This window comes from Grampus griseus (genome assembly GCF_964374135.1).
Source record: "Grampus griseus genome assembly, chromosome: 2".
In the NCBI taxonomy this organism is placed as follows: domain Eukaryota; kingdom Metazoa; phylum Chordata; class Mammalia; order Artiodactyla; family Delphinidae; genus Grampus; species Grampus griseus.
In genome coordinates this window covers 126,575,292-126,593,943 of record NC_139018.1, presented here as the reverse complement: position 1 = coordinate 126,593,943, position 18,652 = coordinate 126,575,292, and the positions used below count along the sequence as shown (strand labels likewise).

At 49.3% G+C, this 18,652-nt stretch overlaps 1 protein-coding gene across 1 annotated transcript in view; it reads right to left on the bottom strand.

Annotated features, from left to right (window-relative positions):
* ADAMTS17 (ADAM metallopeptidase with thrombospondin type 1 motif 17) overlaps positions 1-18,652 on the bottom strand; it is a gene marked incomplete at both ends in the record, with an annotated part of 351,029 nt that overhangs the window by 12,101 nt on the left and 320,276 nt on the right. Inside the window, 2 exons of the mRNA XM_082649123.1 lie at positions 8,215-8,367; positions 12,494-12,698. Of these exons, the coding sequence (XP_082505249.1) occupies positions 8,215-8,367; positions 12,494-12,698 (358 nt within the window). The remainder of the gene's footprint in view (positions 1-8,214; positions 8,368-12,493; positions 12,699-18,652) is intronic.

Genomic DNA, 18,652 nt, shown 5'->3' with positions numbered 1-18,652 from the left:
TTTTGTAGGACTAGTTTTTCTCTTGTGTCTTCCCAAGCAAGATAGAATTACCTATGTAATTAAAAATAAAAGTGGAAAATTCCACCAATGACCCTTTGGTGCAGCTGCCACCTTCCAGGCCTGCTGCATTTTCATTTGAGCCGAGTTGGTGCCTAGCCTGCCCCTGGCCTAAAATCCATGCATAACTACCCACTCCTTGGCCGGAGTTTCAGCAGGACAGTGCAGTGGCGACAGGACAGGCCTGTCAGTATGCTGCATCCCCCTTTACTAGCTGTGTGACCTCGGGCAAGTTACTTAACCTATACGAGCCCCAGCTTCTTTATTTGTAGCTTGAGGATAATAAAATCTTTTTTGCAGGATGATTTCCAGGATTAGAGACAGCTTAGAGCAGGTGCCTAGCAGGGAGTCTGGGAAGGACAAACGCTGCTACAATTATTAACAACAATAAGCACACAGCCAAGAGCAGAGAGAGCTGGCCGGGGGTCCCTGGAGGCCGGGAAGGCGCCCTGAGTCACCTGGCCTGCTTAGCTCTCCCTGGGCTGCCATGCCGGTCACCAGGCAGGTGTGGACATCCACCTTTGCCAGGAGCACAATTAGAGATTGATTTGGCCCTGAAGACACACGTGATTCCAGAGAGGCTGCAGGGCTGCATCCTCCTTGTAACCTGAGCTCGCTGCATTAAGGGTAGCACAGGCACAGACAATGAATCTCACCTCCGTCGGCCTCCCCTCAGCCTCCACTTTAATTCAACAGTGAGGAGACGGCAGTGTCTCCTGATAGCATCGAATTAGCCCCTAAGCGTTGCTGTGAAGTCATTTTTCAGGCTTTTAAAATCTAAGCAAATAGATGTATTAAAAAACAGATCTGGTTTTCTTTGAAGCACACTCTCACTGTTGGGTAGTTTTTTCAAGCCACTCATGACATTAACATTTAATATGGTTCCCTGAGACTCAGGAAGCCAAGACAAAATGGAGCAGTAATAAATCCGCCAGGAAAGCTCCTTGCCAGATGACCTGGAATAAGTGCAGCCCCCTCTCCAGCAAGTGCCTGCAGCTGCACATCACACACAAGGTCTGGGGACCTGCCACCCATCCCATGGGTGGTGATGATGCTGATGATGGTGGTGATGGTAGTAGTAACAGCAGCAGGGTCCACCTTTTGCCTGCCTCCCGGTGCCGGGCACTGGGCTCACACCTATTCTCATGAGTCCTCATTAATCTTCACACTAACAGCTGCTGTGGCAGGGCCAGGTGCTCAGAACACAGTAGGTGCAGAATACATGTGCACAGACTGCAGGAATAGTGTCTGCGGGGCACAGCACCGCCTGCAGAGAGGCGGAGCGTGAGGCTCAGAGGGTCCACGGTCTTCCCCATGATGTAGCCCCCGGGCCTCCCATCCCGGCTGCTGCCCGGAGGCCTGCACTCCTCTGGAGCCACGCGGTTCTCCAGCAGGGAGGAACCAGGCCTCTGTCACCATGTGGAGGCCCAGCGCTGATGACATGCTCCACCATGGCGTGGATCCCCTCCTCTTCACTTCTCCCAGCTGTAAAATCACGACTATAAATGACACCAGATTCCAAAGGGATGTTTTGAGAATTAGCTAAAGGAAGTTGTAAAAATCTTGGGAAGAGGAAAACGTGACAGGAATATTTAATACACACATGAGCGTTGGCTCCTACAGAGTGGAGGACGGGCAGGGGCTCCCTGCACAGGCTCTGGGGTAAGCAGGAATAGGGTTAGGGTGAAATAATGCAAAGATGAACCCTCACTGCACAGTGTGCCCACCCTACGCTCTCACAGAGCCATCCTCTGAGGGGCCAGCCTGCCTCTGAGGGGCAGCATGGGACAGCCCCACATGACAGTCAGGGGGGCAGGGAACCCCCTACGGGAACTCCATTTTCTGCTCGTGTCTGAAAGGTACTAGGCTGGTAAAATGTCAAAAGCTCCTCAAAAGCATTTTTGACAGATTTCCCGCAAAACTTGGCACGAGCAATGCAAATCTCGGAAGCTGTTGAAACCTCAAATAGTAGGCTTAAACAATGATGAAAATCCCCACCGTCTTTGCTCCAGCCTTGAAACTGTAAATGGTTTCTTAGACACACACACACACACACACACACACACACGCACGCACGCACACCTTCCCCCTTCAACTCATACTTTCTTTCAAACTGTTTTTGAAATCCTCAAATCCTTGAATCCTATCCTCAGCCTTAGCTTTGGGCTCCCCTCAAACTCTCTGAATTCGCAGCCTGCTGACCTACAGGTTCTGGTTGGAACGTTATAGTTAGGGAACCAGAAGGCCCAGGTGACTCCCCGTGACTTGCAAGGGCTGGCTATCCCAAGAGCTCTTATTTCTTGCTTCAGATGGGCGCCAGGAGCACAGAGAAGGCTACAGGAGCTGTCTCACTGCCTCCCCTCGGGCAGGAGCTGCTACCAGTTTCGTAACTTAGCTCTCCCAGCTTATCAGAGACTGTTTGAAAGACCCTCCTCCCCACCCCCCGCTGCAGAAGGATGTTCTACATGCCCAGCAAATACTGCACAACCGTCTCCTGCCCTGAGCCATGCTGTCATCACGCGAGCCCCAGGTCAGGGCACGTGCTGTTTCATGGGGTCCACACCACATTCAAAGAACTCATCTCCTGTGACACAAATATTTTACAGGCCTGTGTAAGAAATGCAATTCTGATCAGAGATAAGAGAACTGTGACTGTACTGGATGATGATGGTGAAGAAAATGATGATAAAAATGAGCACCTATGCCAAGCACTGCACTAAGTGCTTTACATGGATGCCCTAGGAGGTAGGTACCCCTAAACTCATCTGACAGAGGATGATGCTGGTTCAAGGTTAGATGAGGTCACTGCAGGACAGGGACGTGCACCTGTGTTGTCCTGACCATGTGCCCTGCTCTGAGGTCGCTGATAGCGTGTGTTGAAACCAAAGTGTTCCTTAGGGATGACAGCTTCTCTGATTCAATGGTCATGTCTAGGCAGTGGTTAAAACTTAGACTGGCATGTGGGGGAGGCATCCCCACTCTCTGATCTCTCATTCCACACTAAGGCAGCTGATTTGAGGAAGGACACTAGGTGAATGGAGGGGCAGCAGGGAAATGGAGGGGGCAAAGGCATTGGCCTTTAGACTGCAGCTGACCCTTGAACAACTCGGGGGTTATTCTAAGTGTAATGTACAGTCGGTCCTACGTATCCCCAGTTCCTCTGCAACTGAGGATGCAACCCTGGACCACGTACACTGTAGAATTTACTATTGAAAAATACCCACGTATAAGTGGACCCATGCAGTTTAAACCTACGTTGTACAAGGGTCAACTGCATTCAGTTCACTCCCATGCAGGCACCTCTCCTGGCAATTTCTGGGGACCCACTGCTCTACAACCAGTTCATTTCTCTCATCTGAGCAGGTGTGGGCCCTGGACTTTAACTCCATGACCCAGTGGCAGGCTCTGTTCACCCACACAAAATGCTCCAGACCAAGGGGGTATCTGCCCCCTCTCCCTCCTGCCCTACCCAGAAAAGTACTTAAGTTTGATGACCCTCCTTTCACTGCGGCTTACACTCCCAAGAGTAGTACGGAATGGAGGATTTGCTGATCCCTATCTGCATGCAGAGTGCTGACTGCCTGTGTTGTATGGTTTCACAGTCTCAGAAAAGGGCCCTGATGTCCCCAGTGTCTCTTATGTTTGCTCCTGGATGCTCAAGTTTCTTTTATTAAGGACTCAACTTTTTATTTCACAAAGAAGGGGAGACAACATGCATGATCTCCTATAGAGACAACAGATTTATACCACAGTGTAAATGATTAATACAAAGCCCTTGAGAGAGAAGGTTTTGATTGGTGGGCTGGAGAGAGAGTAGGTAAATACTTGACTTTACAACAAGCTTATGCCTATGATGGTTAGACCTGAGGCATATAACAGTTCATCTACTTCCCATTTCAAATTAGAAACCTAAGCCTCTGACATTATTATGTACCTGAAGGAAAGGTGGATTAAGAGCCAAAAGGCAGGGACCAGACTCCTAGCCCTTCCATTTACTAGTTGTGTGACCTCAAGAAAAAAGTCACGTTGCCACTCTGAGCCTCAGTTTCTTCACCTGTAAAATGGGGATAAGGTCAAATGGGAGAATGTGAGTGAAAGTGTTTTATAAATTCTAAAGCACTGTGAATGTCAGGGCCACTGTCACTGATCCCAACAGAAGTAGCATCACTCTCCACCAGCACCCTTGTTCGGGGCTGCCCCTGGCAGGGGCTGCATTTGTACCTGCCCAGTGGGACTTAGCGTGGCCTGGTGTCTGCAGCTGGCTCCACCTGTCTGTATCTAGGCTGGGTCATTGTCCACTCTTGTACCCTCAGTGCTCAGCACAGGTTGGCACAGAACAGGAGCTCAGGAAATGCTGATTGAATCACAGTGACTTGGTTGCAGGCCCACAGCAAGTGGGAGCCCCAGCCGGGCTGGCTGCCCAGCCTTGCAGGGTTGAGGGGAGGGGTCAATCCCCACCAAAGCAAGTGTAGGCTTCAGAAGTGGTGCTGGGGCTGAAAGCTTTCTGGAACAAGCCCCCGTAGTGACACAAAGTCTGTTCATTTCTGAGGCCATGGAACTTGAGCCCCCATCTCTGCCCACAACACAAGAAGGCAGCTAACAGCAGTCCTGGGAATGCACCGACACAGCCATGTTTGAATGGGAGGCTCTCCCTGGCTTCTTCCTAGGGCTCTGCAGCTACAGGTACGTGCATGCTTATGGCTTCATTTGATCTCCTAAGGCCTCTGGGAAGTGCTGGGGCTCAGGTATGAGGGGCACATCTGGGGCTTGACTGAGGCCTCACAAGTGAGGTCAGTCCCCTTCCAGGGGACCTCCACGGGCACCAGGAAGTCAATGGCCACGTTTGATCTTTTCTGTAAAAGGGAACGCCATACTCTTAACACAGAGAGCCAATGGTTTTCTTTAAAAACACTGTCTATTATAATCCCTCCAGAATAATTTGCTTCTAATTAGAAACATCCCATCACTTCAGTGGTGATTAATGCCTCTGGTCTTGAAACTGAAACATCTCAACTTCTGATTAAAAGACACGCTGTCCTAGAATGAAATGTGATTTCCTCCTCTCCCAGTTTCAGTGACACCTCCCTCCCCACCCCACCCCCAGGTTGAATACATGGGCCCAGCATTTAGTGGGAGAAAACAATGATTTGCACAGATCTGGAACTAGCTAATATCCCAGGAGGGCAGGCAGCTGCATGGCAGTTTCCAAACAGAGCAGAGCAGTAATACTGCCCTCAGCAGGGTTGGGAATGTGAAGGCGGCCTCTCGGATGGGATCCTGGTTAGGGTTCGGCCATTTGCCGAGGCTGGGGGAGGGAGAAGGGGCTCCAAATCCCCTCCAAGCCTGCCCTGCCTCAGCAAGGTAAATGATTACTGCAGCAAGTACAGGAAGGGCTGGATGCCAGACCCCTCCCGAGGGATGCTTGGTCCTTCTCACTTCAGGAAGTGCAGGACAGCACCTGTGTTGCATGTCTCTGGGCTGGCCTGTCCATCATCTCCCTGGAGATAGGCTTATCTTTCTCAACAGCACCTTAGGGCCAAGTGATAGGAGATTGCTTGGAAGGAAGATGTCAAAGTGTCCAGATACACTGGAAATCTGACAGTGTTCAGACTTCTTTCTACTTTCCTTTCGGGCAACTTGTTTGCTACCTTCAAAGTCTGGCATGTGGGAGGTTTGGATGCTGGTTACAGGAGCGTCATCCACGATGATTGGTTTAAAAGTGCACTGACCCCAACTGTGTGACAAGGGCACAGCAAAAATAACACATCCATCAGAAAGCAAATCCAGTCTGAACAAGTGAAAATGTCAGGGGAAGATCCATCCCCTGGAATCCATCTGTCGGCCTGGTCACGCAGTGAGTGAGGATAAGGGCCCCATGGGACCGGTATCCGTCCCAATTCTCCAGAGCAGGCACAGGGAAAAGCAACGGACAGGTTTCTACTGCTGTGCTGGGGTCGGGGTGGGGGGCGTGCCAGCCTACCCAGTGATGGCGGCTGAAGAAGGTAGTGGCAGTGGGGTGAACAGCTGGCGTAGGGTCTCTCGGTTCAGTTCTATGCGGTCCCCACCACCGCCAACCCTTGTTTCCAGTGCGTGCACACGTGCACACACATATATACACACACGCCGACTTCCAGGTCAGTGTCCCTGCAGTTCTCAGCCGGGAAGAACTAGTCTGCCCTGGGCCCTGGCTCTGGCCAGACCTGCTTGGGGGGGAGCAGCTGGCACCAGTCCAGGCCCAGTGCTCGTCCCAAAGGCTGGATGCACACTGATTGGATGCCAACCCCTGGCAACAGCCCACATCTGTACATGCCCTTGATCTTTCTTGTTCTTACTTCCAGGGATAGCTGATCAAGCTGGCTGTGGCAAAAGCAGGCACTGCGGCCTTCCAAAGCCCTACTGTCCTGAAGGCCAGGAGGTATTATTCTCTTCGGCTGGCTAGGAGGAGGAAGGCCAGCTAAAGGCTCTATTTTCCTGGAAGCCATGCCCGATGGGCTGTGGTGGGGGGAGTTTGCCAGAATGTGTGCCCACGTTCTCGGCTGAGGAGGGGGCCAAGTGCTGCATCGAACTCCTCAGGCACTATTCACATCCTTCCTTGGATGTTCTGCTGCTCCCAGGACCAGGAAGTACAAGGCACTTAGGAAAATAAAAGTGTCCACCTGGTCCTCAAAACCAGAACGATTAGGCTGGAGAAACCCAGGTAACGCCCATCTGCAGGGCACCAGCCCATTACGGCGACTCTGGAGCCCTCACTCACTCTGTGTCCACCATGTGGACGGAGCTCTGAATTGGGGTTCAGAAGTTGGACTCTGTCAGAGAGGAGCGGCCAAGTCACTTAACCTCTCTGAACCTCTCCTCCCTCTTCTGTAAAACGGGGATAAGCACCCTCAAAGGAGAGGGCTGGTGCCGGGCCACACAGGGGTCACTGCAAAGAGAAACCAATGCTGGGGCCCCAGACCCCCCATGGGTCTGTGCAGCCCAGGCCTGAGCTGACCCCTCTCCCTCACCTCTGCTCCCTGCCCAGGGACACCTGTGGCCACGGGAGTCACCCTTTACTAGTACAGGCTGTATTTAGGGTGTGACCACAAAGACCCCTCAACTATAATGACAGCTTTATTTTAATTCACACCTGCACATATGGAATCCAGGCAACATTATTCTGCCTGGCCAGGCAGGTAAATTAAAGCATAAAGTGGCTGAAGGAGTCAGGGGAGCTGGAGGACCACAGTCTGCGGAGATGCACCCGCCCCTGCCAGGCCACAGGTCACAAAGGCCACGTGTGGATATAGGCCATGTTGCCAGATTTCTGTAGAAAGTTCCAAATCCAGATTTTCAGGTGAAATTTTCCCATTTTTAAATGTTAGCAATAAATTCCAAACTGTTTAAGATATTGCACAGGCCACACAAAGCCAGTGGCTCTCAGGCTGCCAGTGTGCAGCCTTCGAGCACAGATATCAAGAGAAACAAACGGGGAGCTTCCAGTTGCTGAGACCAAAGGGAAACACACTCTAGGCTCTCGTTGGAAGTTTTCATCAGAAAATCAGACATCAGAAATTTTACAGTGTTTGGGAAAAGGCTCTAGAAGACCCACTGGATGGTTCTCAGGGGTGACAATGGTATCTATCTCAGGTATGGGTCAAATATATCAGGTGAATGAATAAAGCAAGGGTTAAACAGCAGAGAACAAATGCTGTTTACTTAAATTCTGTTTAACTCTCCTGCCCCAAGGCTCTGGGAGATGCTGTCCTCAGTCCTCACCCCAAGGGCCCTTTCTCCTCCTGCATCCTCCAGGCCCTTGACCAAGGGTCCTGGAAACAATGAAGTGCTATTTGCCCATAGACCCCTCTGCATCTGCCTGAGGACAGACTCCTACCACTGAGTCTCTCTCAATGGCAGGTGGCCAAGCCCATTGCAGGATGCACACGGGTCCCAGACTGGCACCCATTGCACCCCTTCCTGCTTTGGGGGCACTCAGTGCCCTTCTGAAGGCACACCATGTGGGGTCACCAGCAGGTGCAGAGTTGGGAGAGAAAGTGAATTCACCTGGTGAGACTGGGACCACCTTGTTAACTTGGGGCCCACGGTGAGAGAGCTGAGTTCCTTCCTCTTGAGTCGCAAATGCTGCCCAGGGCAGGATGGAAGCGCACACACCACACTCACCTTGGACCAGCCCCCTGTTCTCCACTCATAGCAGCCGGAGTAGTCCTCACAGGGCTCCTCGGCTCTTGGCCTCGTGGATGCGTCGCATTTTCCTTGCGAGTTGGTGCATGTCACAGTTCGTTTCTTTGTCCCTTTACCACAGCTGGCAGAACACTGCAAGATACCATTCCAGAGACTGAATCCAGTCCAATCTGGTCAAGTCCATCAACACCTGAACATCTGTTAAGTACCTACCATGTACCAGACCCAGTGCTGAGGATGCAAGGATGGGGATGCTACGTTTCAGACCTCAGAAAGCTCCTGGTCTTTTAGAGTCTTATGCACATGTTCCGAGCTGGCTCCTCCCAGCTGGCCTCTAGGTACCCATGCTGAGCCAGCCTGGGACAAAGGGGGTGGGGGTGGGGGGCGTGCCAGCCTACCCAGTGATGGCGGCTGAAGAAGGCAGTGGCAGTGAGGTGAACAGCTGGCGTAGGGTCTCTCGGTTCAGTTCTATGCAGTCCCCACCACCGCCAACCCTTTTCAGGGGGGAAAAGGAGGAGATGGAAAGCAAAGACACAGGTGACTCTGACATAAGGCGGTTGGCAAGCCCTGCAGAGAGCTCTAGCGATGGTTTTAATGTCAATGCCAAGAATGGTAACAGGGCAATGTTCCCTGTGCTATTTTTCTTCCTGGGAAACATAGCAAGAGATGGTGTGGGGAGGGGACCTGAATAGTGTCTGAGGGGTGACAAATGATGCGTGAGCCCTGAGAGTTCAAGATTCCCACGACATCAGGCAGCACGATCCACAGAAACAGTGACAAGAGGTGGAGGGGTGACAAGGCATAAACATGGCAGACTTGGGGGTGGGTCTGGAGCCTGTTCCTGGAGTGTTCCCAGCCTACCCGCTGGGCTTGGGGAGGGAAGGTGGCTGGCTCGCAAGAGTGAGTGCTGAGTGCTTACCCACTTCAAAACAAAGCACAAGGAAGAGTGGACCCTTGACCTTGGGAGAACATGACTGACTTGACCAGCAAGCAGAGGTGACATGGCCTGGGAACCTGGGGAGCCCACACTTTGATTTGTTGTGTGCGGAAGCCTAGTCCCTACCATGGAAGCAAATATGTAGCTCGCAGAGATGGTGGGCTGAAGGCTGGATTCCACCAAATGCACTGACATGATGAGACCCACTCTGCCTGAGGAAATTCTGAGGGGGATTTCCTCCCAGCAGCTGGGTCCCAGAGATACCATGGGGGGTGCCCAACAGCCATAGTAGCACAAATGGAGCCCCAGCAACTCTAACTTCTGTTTTTACACTTGCTTGATTTACCAAAAATATGGGAGGCTACAGCAGTGATTTTTCTTGAGCTACAACAAACTTGACTTTTAAAAAGTTCCACTATGTCCACTGAAAAAATGCACATAAAGGACAAATATCATTCTTTATATTTGTTATTAACATTTACCTCAAAATGCTATCTAGCTTTATTTTTCCTATGAATTCAACCTAGCTCTTCATCTGCTGGTCCTGTTCTTATTTATTTATTTATTTATTTGAGACTAATTTAGACTAGTTTGTTTTAGAGAAATACACATGCTTCACAGGCAGTTGTGGTATAACCTGGGGGGAATTTGGAGAGCTCATGTATTTGATCTTCTGTGTGGGTTTTAAAGGGACTTCCTTGGTGCTCCACTGGTTAAGAATCTGCCTTCCAATGCAGAGGACGTGGGTTCAATCCCTGGTCGGGGAACTAAGATCCCACATGCTGTGGAGCAACTAAGCCCGCGCGCCTCAACTAGAGAGCCTACGTGCCGCAAACTATAGAGCCCACGTGCTCTGGAGCCTGCGCACCACAACTACAGAGCCCACATGCCGCAAGTACTGAGCCTGCACACTCTGGAGCCCACATGCCACAACCAGAGAGAAGCCTGTGCGCTTCAACGAAGAGCCTGCACTCTGCAACAAAAGATCCCGCATGCTGCAATGAAGATCCTGCATGCTGCAACTAAGACCTGATGCAGCCAAAAATACATAAATAAAATATATTTTTTTAATTAAAAAAAAAATAAAACAAAGGGACCTGGAATGCAAGGAGTCAGTCCCTGGCAGGCTTTACCCACAGGGCCTCCCAGGGCAGAATGGGTGGGGCCTGGAGGGCTGCTGCAGGAACCCCTGGGTTACTGCATTGAAGGCCCATCTTTCTGCTTCTCTATGTGGCAATGCTTTCTGACCATTTCATCAGCTCCACGCTCACCGTCTGCCTCACGGGCTCCTCCCTGGCAACAGCACCCATACCACTGGTTCCTTATGCAACTAGGGGCCTACTCACCACTTCTGCCTGAGTTTCTGCTTGGTTTCTCTCTACTCTGTGTTCCTTGCCTCTTCCCTTGAATTTTAAACCGTCAATATCCAGCCTGTTTCTTGACCAAACCCTGGGCTGGCCCCTTTTGACCAGAAGCCTATTGGTTGGAAGCCTTCAGGAAGGGCAGTGCTGCAGGCTGGGGTCACCTTGGAAGGGACCTAGGAGGGTCATGTTCTGCTTCTCTCTTGGCTTCTGATCCAGGGATGGGAACAAGAAGTCGAGGACAGGAGAGAGCTGCTACCTTTTGCTTCCTTCTCAATATTTTTTTCCTCATTCTAATGAAGTTGGGAAGAAGTTGGGGAGTAGTGGTGACAGTGATCAACACTGCTGGCTGAATACAGGCAAGCCCATCAATAAAAACGCACCCACGAGAAATTTAAACCTATTCGTTTCCAGAAGAAGAAATGTTAGAGGGGCTTCTGTACTTGGAAAAGTGGAAGGAATACCAGTTTTGTGAGCATCTCATGGAGGAAAGATTTGATTCTGAGTCAGATGTTTAGAAAAAAGCATTTTGCTTGAGCCTGAGCTGAGCCAGAATTAGACTGATTGGTGTGGATACTATTTCAGGATTAGGATTAGGCAACACATAGATATAGGAATAGGGATGGAGATATTTCTTTAAATCTTGCTCCAATTGTCTCACACTTTCCAAAATGGTGCTCTTCAATACTATAATGATAGTTGATTATGTCAGCCTCGTTTATTTTGTTAAGGAGGCATTTTTCCCCCATAAGAGACCTATAAATGGAAAATTTATGGTTTTGATCTGATAAAGCATAAATCTTGTTTGGATCAAGAACCAGGTGATCAAGGCTCATGGAAAGAGAGAGAGACTGCACACCTGCCCCTAACCTTCTAGCAGGCATCCCCCTCCCCAAAAGTCCATTGAATGTTAAACTTATGAACCTAGGTACATGTAAAGAAAAAAAATTTTTTAATGTTAAAACTCTGTCCTTTTCCTAAAATATCTTAAAGGATAGGCAAAAAACGCCCGTCTTTAAATGGGTACACGTCAAGATCTGCCTAAAACGTAAACTCAGTTTTAGAACAGCCAAGGGCAGACTTTTCGTTCATTAAAAATGGGCTGAATACTTTCTTATTCAAAATAATTCCAACTGCTTGGCAATAAGAAGGAACTTTAAAAATATTTTCCACACTGAAGAGTGTCTTGGATTTAGCCTTTCTGACTTTCCTAGAACACGTTTGATGGAGGACCTGAGGGAAGCTTGCCCTTTATTCAGCTATTTTTTTTGTTTCATAGCCAAACAATCAAAATCATTAAATGCAAACTCAATGCCAAGCCTTGAAGGATGATATTACCGAAGATAAAATATTTCTAGGATCAATCTTCAAAGTTAAAAATTAAGGCTTAATTGACCTCCTTCCAAAATGTGTTATGGCATGAGATTTGTAACCGGCTCACACACTAAACGCTGTCCCTCCCAACATCCTCCTGCCTCTTGCAAAGGCAGCTCCACAAAGACTGCCATGGAAATGCAGGGAAGCCTTTGAAACCACGTTCTCAACCTGACCACCCTACAGTTCCAAAGTGCACAAAAGAGATTAAAAGGTGTCTATTTGTCTACCTGCCTACCTACCTATCTCCTATGTATCTATCCATCCACCCACCCATCCATCCATCCATCCATCTATATTTACATGAGAATTTTCACAGGAAATGGGACCAAACAGTACTGTGATATACATTATCAAAAAAACACACTATCCATGTTTTTTTGGCCACGTTGATATCTCTCATGGAATTTGAGAATATGTGACTTAGAACATGGCTTTGAGCTCCTCTGGGGTCTGGCTAGGACTGTGATATGTGGGGGTTTGTCAAAAACAGCAGGGAGGGAAAGGAACCATTTTGGGGTTGCTACAAACAAGGCCCCGAGGCCCTGGTGGTGGTTTCAGCACTGGCAGCAGCCCAGGCACCCACCTGTGACCACTCTGACGCCTCCCAGATGGACAGGCAGTCCTGGCCTTCGCAGCTCTGCACTGCCGATGGCCGGGGCACTGGGCAGTAGAGGGGCCGAGTGGCGACGTGTGTGCCATTCTGCAGCTGGTACATGCAGGTCACTTCCCGGTGCTGGATGCCCTTCTCACAGGTCGCTGAGCAGGGGCTCCACGGGCCTGCCACCCACCTACCCGGAAAGAGAAAAGACAGTGAGAGAACAAAGGGCCTTCCAGACAGATGGTGGAATTGTGGGCCTGCTGTGGGAGGGAAAAAGACAGACTCAGCTTTGTAGTCGGCTTTGGAAATAATTCTGGAATATCAGAGCAGAATATCAGAGCTATCTGAGTAGAGTGGTTCAGTGGCCTACTCAGTACAGAAATCTTTCTGCAACTGCGCGCATCCCCCGCCCCACGCCACAACGGCAGACTGAGTTATTGTCCCTACGTCCCCCTCTTGCTGTCTTGTGCCATCTTTGTTCAGTGGGGTGAGTGGATACGAAGCTGGCCACATCCCAGCAGAAGCTTTGAGTTACTATGTGGTTTGTCTCTCACTCTTCATGTCCTCTGCCATGAGAACAGCAGGTCCAATACAGGGGCTTCCTGACTGCTGGGGTCTGCAATAGCATGATGCTGTTGTGCCCCACAGAGATATTGGGGTTGTTTGTCACTGCAGCAAAAGCTGACTGGCACAGCCCTCGACAAAGGACACCCCAGTCCCAGCTTAAACACACCAGGACTCCCTGCTTTCCAAAGGGTGGCGGGCCCTCCTAAGTGGGGACTGTCATTCTTGAGGAGGCAACCTGGGGGCCGTGGGAAGACTAGGCTGCTGAGGCCATCAGCTGAAAGTGCTCAACTAAGACTTTGTCTACCTGACTAATATTTCAATGATCCCAATTCTCTGTTGGCCTTAGGGTGCTGGAAAGGGGCTAGGCAGTTTGGGAGTGATGATTTCTCAGGACACAAACAGGGCTTTGAACGCCCTTTTAAAGACTCTCTGTGCTCTGGTTCCTGGACGAGCCTCAAATATTCCCAGCTCCCAGGAGCTCACTACTTAACAAAGCAGTTCCATCTGGATGGTCAGCCCTGATAACCACTCAGTTCTCACATTAGTCAGACTCGTCCTAAATCCCACTTGAAACCAAATCTAATGAGGCCATCCCACTGTTTGCAAACATCTAGGTTCTGATGATGAGGCAGTGAATGAAACAAAGCCCTGCCCTCTGAGTCTTCCTATTCTAATGGGGACAAACAGTAAACGGATGAACAATGTACAACAGAATACAACATAATGTAATAGAGTGTATATAACATATATGCAGAGAGAATATGCAACACCATAGTAAGTGCTTTAGAGAAAAGTAATACAGTACAGGGCAGATCAGCGAGGAGATGAAGGAGGTTGGCACTATTTTATTCAAGGTGTCAGGGATGGCCTGGCATTTGGGCAGCAACTGGAAGGAAGTGAGGCATGAGCCCTGTGCTCTGTGGGAGAAGACTTGCAGGCAGAGGGCATAGCAGGTGCAAAGGCCCTGGTGGAGGGGTGTGCTGGCAGGGCCGAGGGGCAGCCGGGAGTCCAGTGTGGCTGGGGAAGGGGGTGAGCAGGAGAGGGAGGGGCATGAGAGGGAGCAGGGGGAGATTACACAGGGCCTGGCTGGCTGCTGTGGCTCTTGCTTGAATGAGATGCAGTCCTGGAGGGTTTGGAGAAAGGAAGACACGCCTTCCAGGGCCACCCTGACTCTGTGTGGCTACCAGCCTACAATGGGTAGGGGTGGCAACAGGGAGAGTGGGGAGGAGGCTACTGCAATGGTCCAGGTGGGAGATAAGGGTGGCTTGAACCAGCTGGGGGTAGTGGAGGTGTTGGACTAATTGTTGAGAAGATGGGGCTACCCAGGCCCCTCCCTTCATCCCGACATGGTTTCTCCTTGTCCATTAGGGCAAGCTCAGGCCACCTCATCTAGAGCTCATCTCCAGTCCCCTTGGCAGAGCTCATCACTCTGCCCTTCATGGCCCAGGGACTAATGCTAGTGAAGCTCCTCTTGTCAGACCCCTTGCTCATGCTGCATGGGATGGAAACACAGTGCTGGCCTCGGGATATGAGGACAAGTAACATACTGCCTGCAAATTGCTTATGGCAGCACCTGGCACACATAAGCCCTATAACATAACTAGTACTGTCATTATTTTGTGTTTCCTTGGTGGGAAATGGAGACTTCCCACATGCATGCAGCCTTGCTCCCATTTCAGTACCTGACAACTGCTTAAACATCACCGAAAGAATCAAACCAACTTCTACCCATTTTGTTCCCCTTTTAAGTTTTCTCTTCTCTTGATCAAAATAATTTGCAGATTCTCAATCCGTTGTAAGTCTCTAATCAGTCACTACTGTTCTTAAAATTGACTGATTTGTCATGGACAGTATGGTCCAGATGTGATCTGAAAGCAGCAAGAGAGAATGTGATGATCTTTAAATGGGGACTTGTTTTCATGAATACTCCCCAGCTCTGTACTATTTCTTTTCTTTTTTTAAAGCAAGCACATTGTACCTCTGTTAGCGCCTACTATGTTTTTCTCTCTCATGAACTGACTCTCAGCCAGATCTCCTTTGTCCTGGCCTTTTACAATTAACTTTGTGAATATAAATGTTAGGTTTTAGGTTGAGACCTGTTCGGCATTATTGTGCTGACCCCAACTGTGAAATGGCTTAGAATCCTGCTCCTGTCTTTTGTATTTCCTGTGCTTCCCAGGGCCAAGCCTCGGAAGTGGGACCTCTATGTCACACACATGGGACTGTCACTGCCCTGGGCATGCGTGCCATTGCCATAGGGTACCAGCATCTCCATTCCTGGCCACACAATCAGAGCATGTGTTCTAGGGAATGTAGACGCCAACTCTGTTCACACAAAGGTCACATCCAGGACACCTGGGGGAATGGTGAACTGCTGGGAGGACTCAGCAGTCCTGCCTCGGGGGCTCCTCCAGCCCCATCACTGGCTGGAAAAGTCAGATCTGTGGGGGTCAGATTCCCGTAGAGCTGGGAGGGACCGCCAGCCCTCCAGGTTCTCCTTTCTTTTACCTCTGGTGTCTGGTGCTTTGCAAAAGGATGACAGAATGGAAAAGAGCCCATGCATCCCTCCTCCTCTTTCCAGAAGAATCCTCAGACCTATCCCCGCCTGAAACGCGTGACGAGCCGCCGACAAGAGGGCCCTTTGTCACAGGTGCACCTGCTTCAGGTTATCGGAGCTATTTTTCAGCTGGACCTTTTTGCTTCTGATCTTGAAAAACACCTCAGTGAGGTATGGGGAGAAAAAGTGGCCTTCCTAAAACTTCATTTTTGGTGGCTGAAAGAATCCACTTCCCCTGAAGGACCTTGGCTGCAGGAGGCCCATCTAGGGCAGTGGGATGATGTCACACACCCAGACATCAGAGTAAAATCCCATTGATCCCAAGTCTAGTAACTTGGGAAAGGCCTGCAGTTCCACACAACAATGTATATTACAATTACAATGTAAGCCTGAGCTTTTTTCACTCTTATCCTCTAAAAACCTTAACAGTGACATTCATTAGCCAAGTTTGAGTTAGCAGTCCTTCTTAAAAGCAATAAAACTGTAATTCTTGCTGAAACCACCATTAACACTTCCCTAATCCAGGCCCCTCCCCTGTTCCCACGGGGTCAGGACAGCCTCTCCTGTCCAGCACAGGTGTAGCTCCTCTGTACATACTTCAAGTTCAATCATTCTAATCAGGTACAGTTTTCCACCATTATCTGTGGTTTCACTTTCCCCAGTTTCAGTTACTAGCAGTCAACCACGGTCTGAAAACATTAAATGGAAAACTCCAGAAATAAACATTTCCTAAGTTTAAACTGCACGCTGTTCTGAGCAGTGGGATGAAATCTCCCACCATCCCAATTGGTCCCGCCTGGGATGTGAACTTTCCCTTTGCCCGGCTTATCCATGCTGTATAGGCTCCCTGCCAGTTAGCACAGGAAATACATAGTATATAAGTATTTATAGGGTTCAGTACTATCCTGGGTTTCAGGCATCTACTGGGGGGCTTGGGATGTATGGCCCACAGATGAGGGGGGACTACTAGGCTTTGGACAGCTCTGTCACTACCTGAGACCCTATATTCTTTTTTAATTGCTGCTGTAGCAAATTGCCATAAACTTAATGGCTCAAAACAGCACAGACTGATTATCTTACATTTCTAGAGGTTGGAAATCTGATGTGGGTCTCACTGGGCTAAAATCAAGGCGCTGGCAGGGCTGTTCCCTTCTGGAGACTCCAGGAAGACTGCTTCCTTGCCTTTTCCAGCTTCTAGACACTGCCCCAATTCCCTGGCTTGTGGTGCCTTCTTCTGCCTTCAAAGCCATCAACTCAGGCCGAGTTCTTCTCACATCGCATCACTCCAACCTTCTCTTCTGCTTCCATCTTCTGCTTTTAGGACCCTGTGATTACACTGGACCCACTCAGATAATCCAGCATAAGCCGGCTGATTAGCAAACTGTATTAGTTTGCTAGAGCTGCCGTGAAAAGTACCACATGCTGGGTGGCTTAAAACAACAGAAATTTATTCTCTTACAGCTCTGGAGGCCAGAAGTTAAAAATCAAAGTGTTGGCAGGGTGGGTTCCTTCTGAGGACTCAGAGGACTCTGTTCCATACCTCTCTCCTGGGTTCTGCTAACATCTTTCATGGGAGACCCATAACGACCTAATTCCACCTGTAACTCTAAGTTTCCTTTGACAAGTAACCTAACATTTTCATCCCACTGCTCAGAACAGCGAGTTCCAGGGATTAGGATGTAGACATCTTTGGGGGTCATTATTTTGCCTACTACACGCATCACATTAGCAGTCCTGAGAAATTTTATCTTACGTTCAAAATTCAGTTTCTATCCAAGTCTTGATTTGGCTGAGACTTAAACTAGGTAAAGATCTCATGAAATCTGCTGAAATGTGACAGTCTCACAAAGAAACAATGGCATCTTCAGGATCGCATTCTTCTAACACAGTTATTTTATGTTGAATATAAAGTGAATCTCAAATATAGATAACCAAAAAGAGTACACTGGTGGGTCATTTATTTTCAACAACTTCAAATTGTAAAAAAATGTATGCTGTTGTATTTCAACACAACAAGTGTTCAAGATAACAGGTGGTCTGTCCATGGTGTCAACTTTATCCATCTCCAAAATGGGTCAGTAGTAAGGATCTGGCATTGACTGAGCACCTAATCTGTGCCTATCTCTGAATCAGGAATGTTCCTTACATTAGCTAAATTAATCAAAGTAAGGAAACTAGATGACTGTATGTGATTCTCTGAGCATCTGTTATAGAAACATGCAAATTCCAAGCATAGCTTCAAATATGCTTGTAAAATACCATGTATTTTACATGTAAAATGTAAAATACCACAGCATGAAAAGAAGGATATGAAACAGTTCAAAAGCTCCAGAAAGCTGCAGGGCAGGTTAAAGAGATTTCTGCTACTGGGATGGTTACTTTGTCCAACCTCATCTTATCTGTCCCCCAGACACATGGGTATCAACTTCACACCAAGCCCTGAATCAAGGGCCAGGGCACTCAGCTCAGCGTCCCACCTTCACAAAGCTCAGTCAAGTGTGTGGTCCTTGGGGGAGAGGGAAGCGTATAAACAGGCAATGTCTTCACTGTCTGCTAAGTGCAGTGGAGGAAATGGAGCTTGAGTTGGGTCCTGAAGTCAAAGTGAAGTTGGCCAACCAAAGAAGCAGGGCTCAGTGCTCTGACAGAGCCCCTGCCCATGAAATGTTGCGGAACAGCTGAGAGTTTGGGATGGCCAATCCTTGGAGGGTATTTCCGGGTGGGTAGGAGGGAGGTTTCCTTGGGTGGTCTCCGTTAATCATGTGCTCTGGGGCAAGATGACGGCGTTCATGAAGGCAGTGGAGAAATGGGAAACAGGCACCGATATAAGACTATGAAAGGGTTTTGACAGGGCTTTGGGTATGTGGGGTCATGGAGAGAAAGGAGGCAAGAATCAAGCTGAGGATATTGACTGGCCCAGAGGATGCTGGTGGTGCCTCCACTGGGAGGGAGAACACAGGGAGGGGAGTTGGCCTGGGGGCAGAAGGGTGGGCACCACTTTGAAGGCGGCGCTGGGTTGCTGA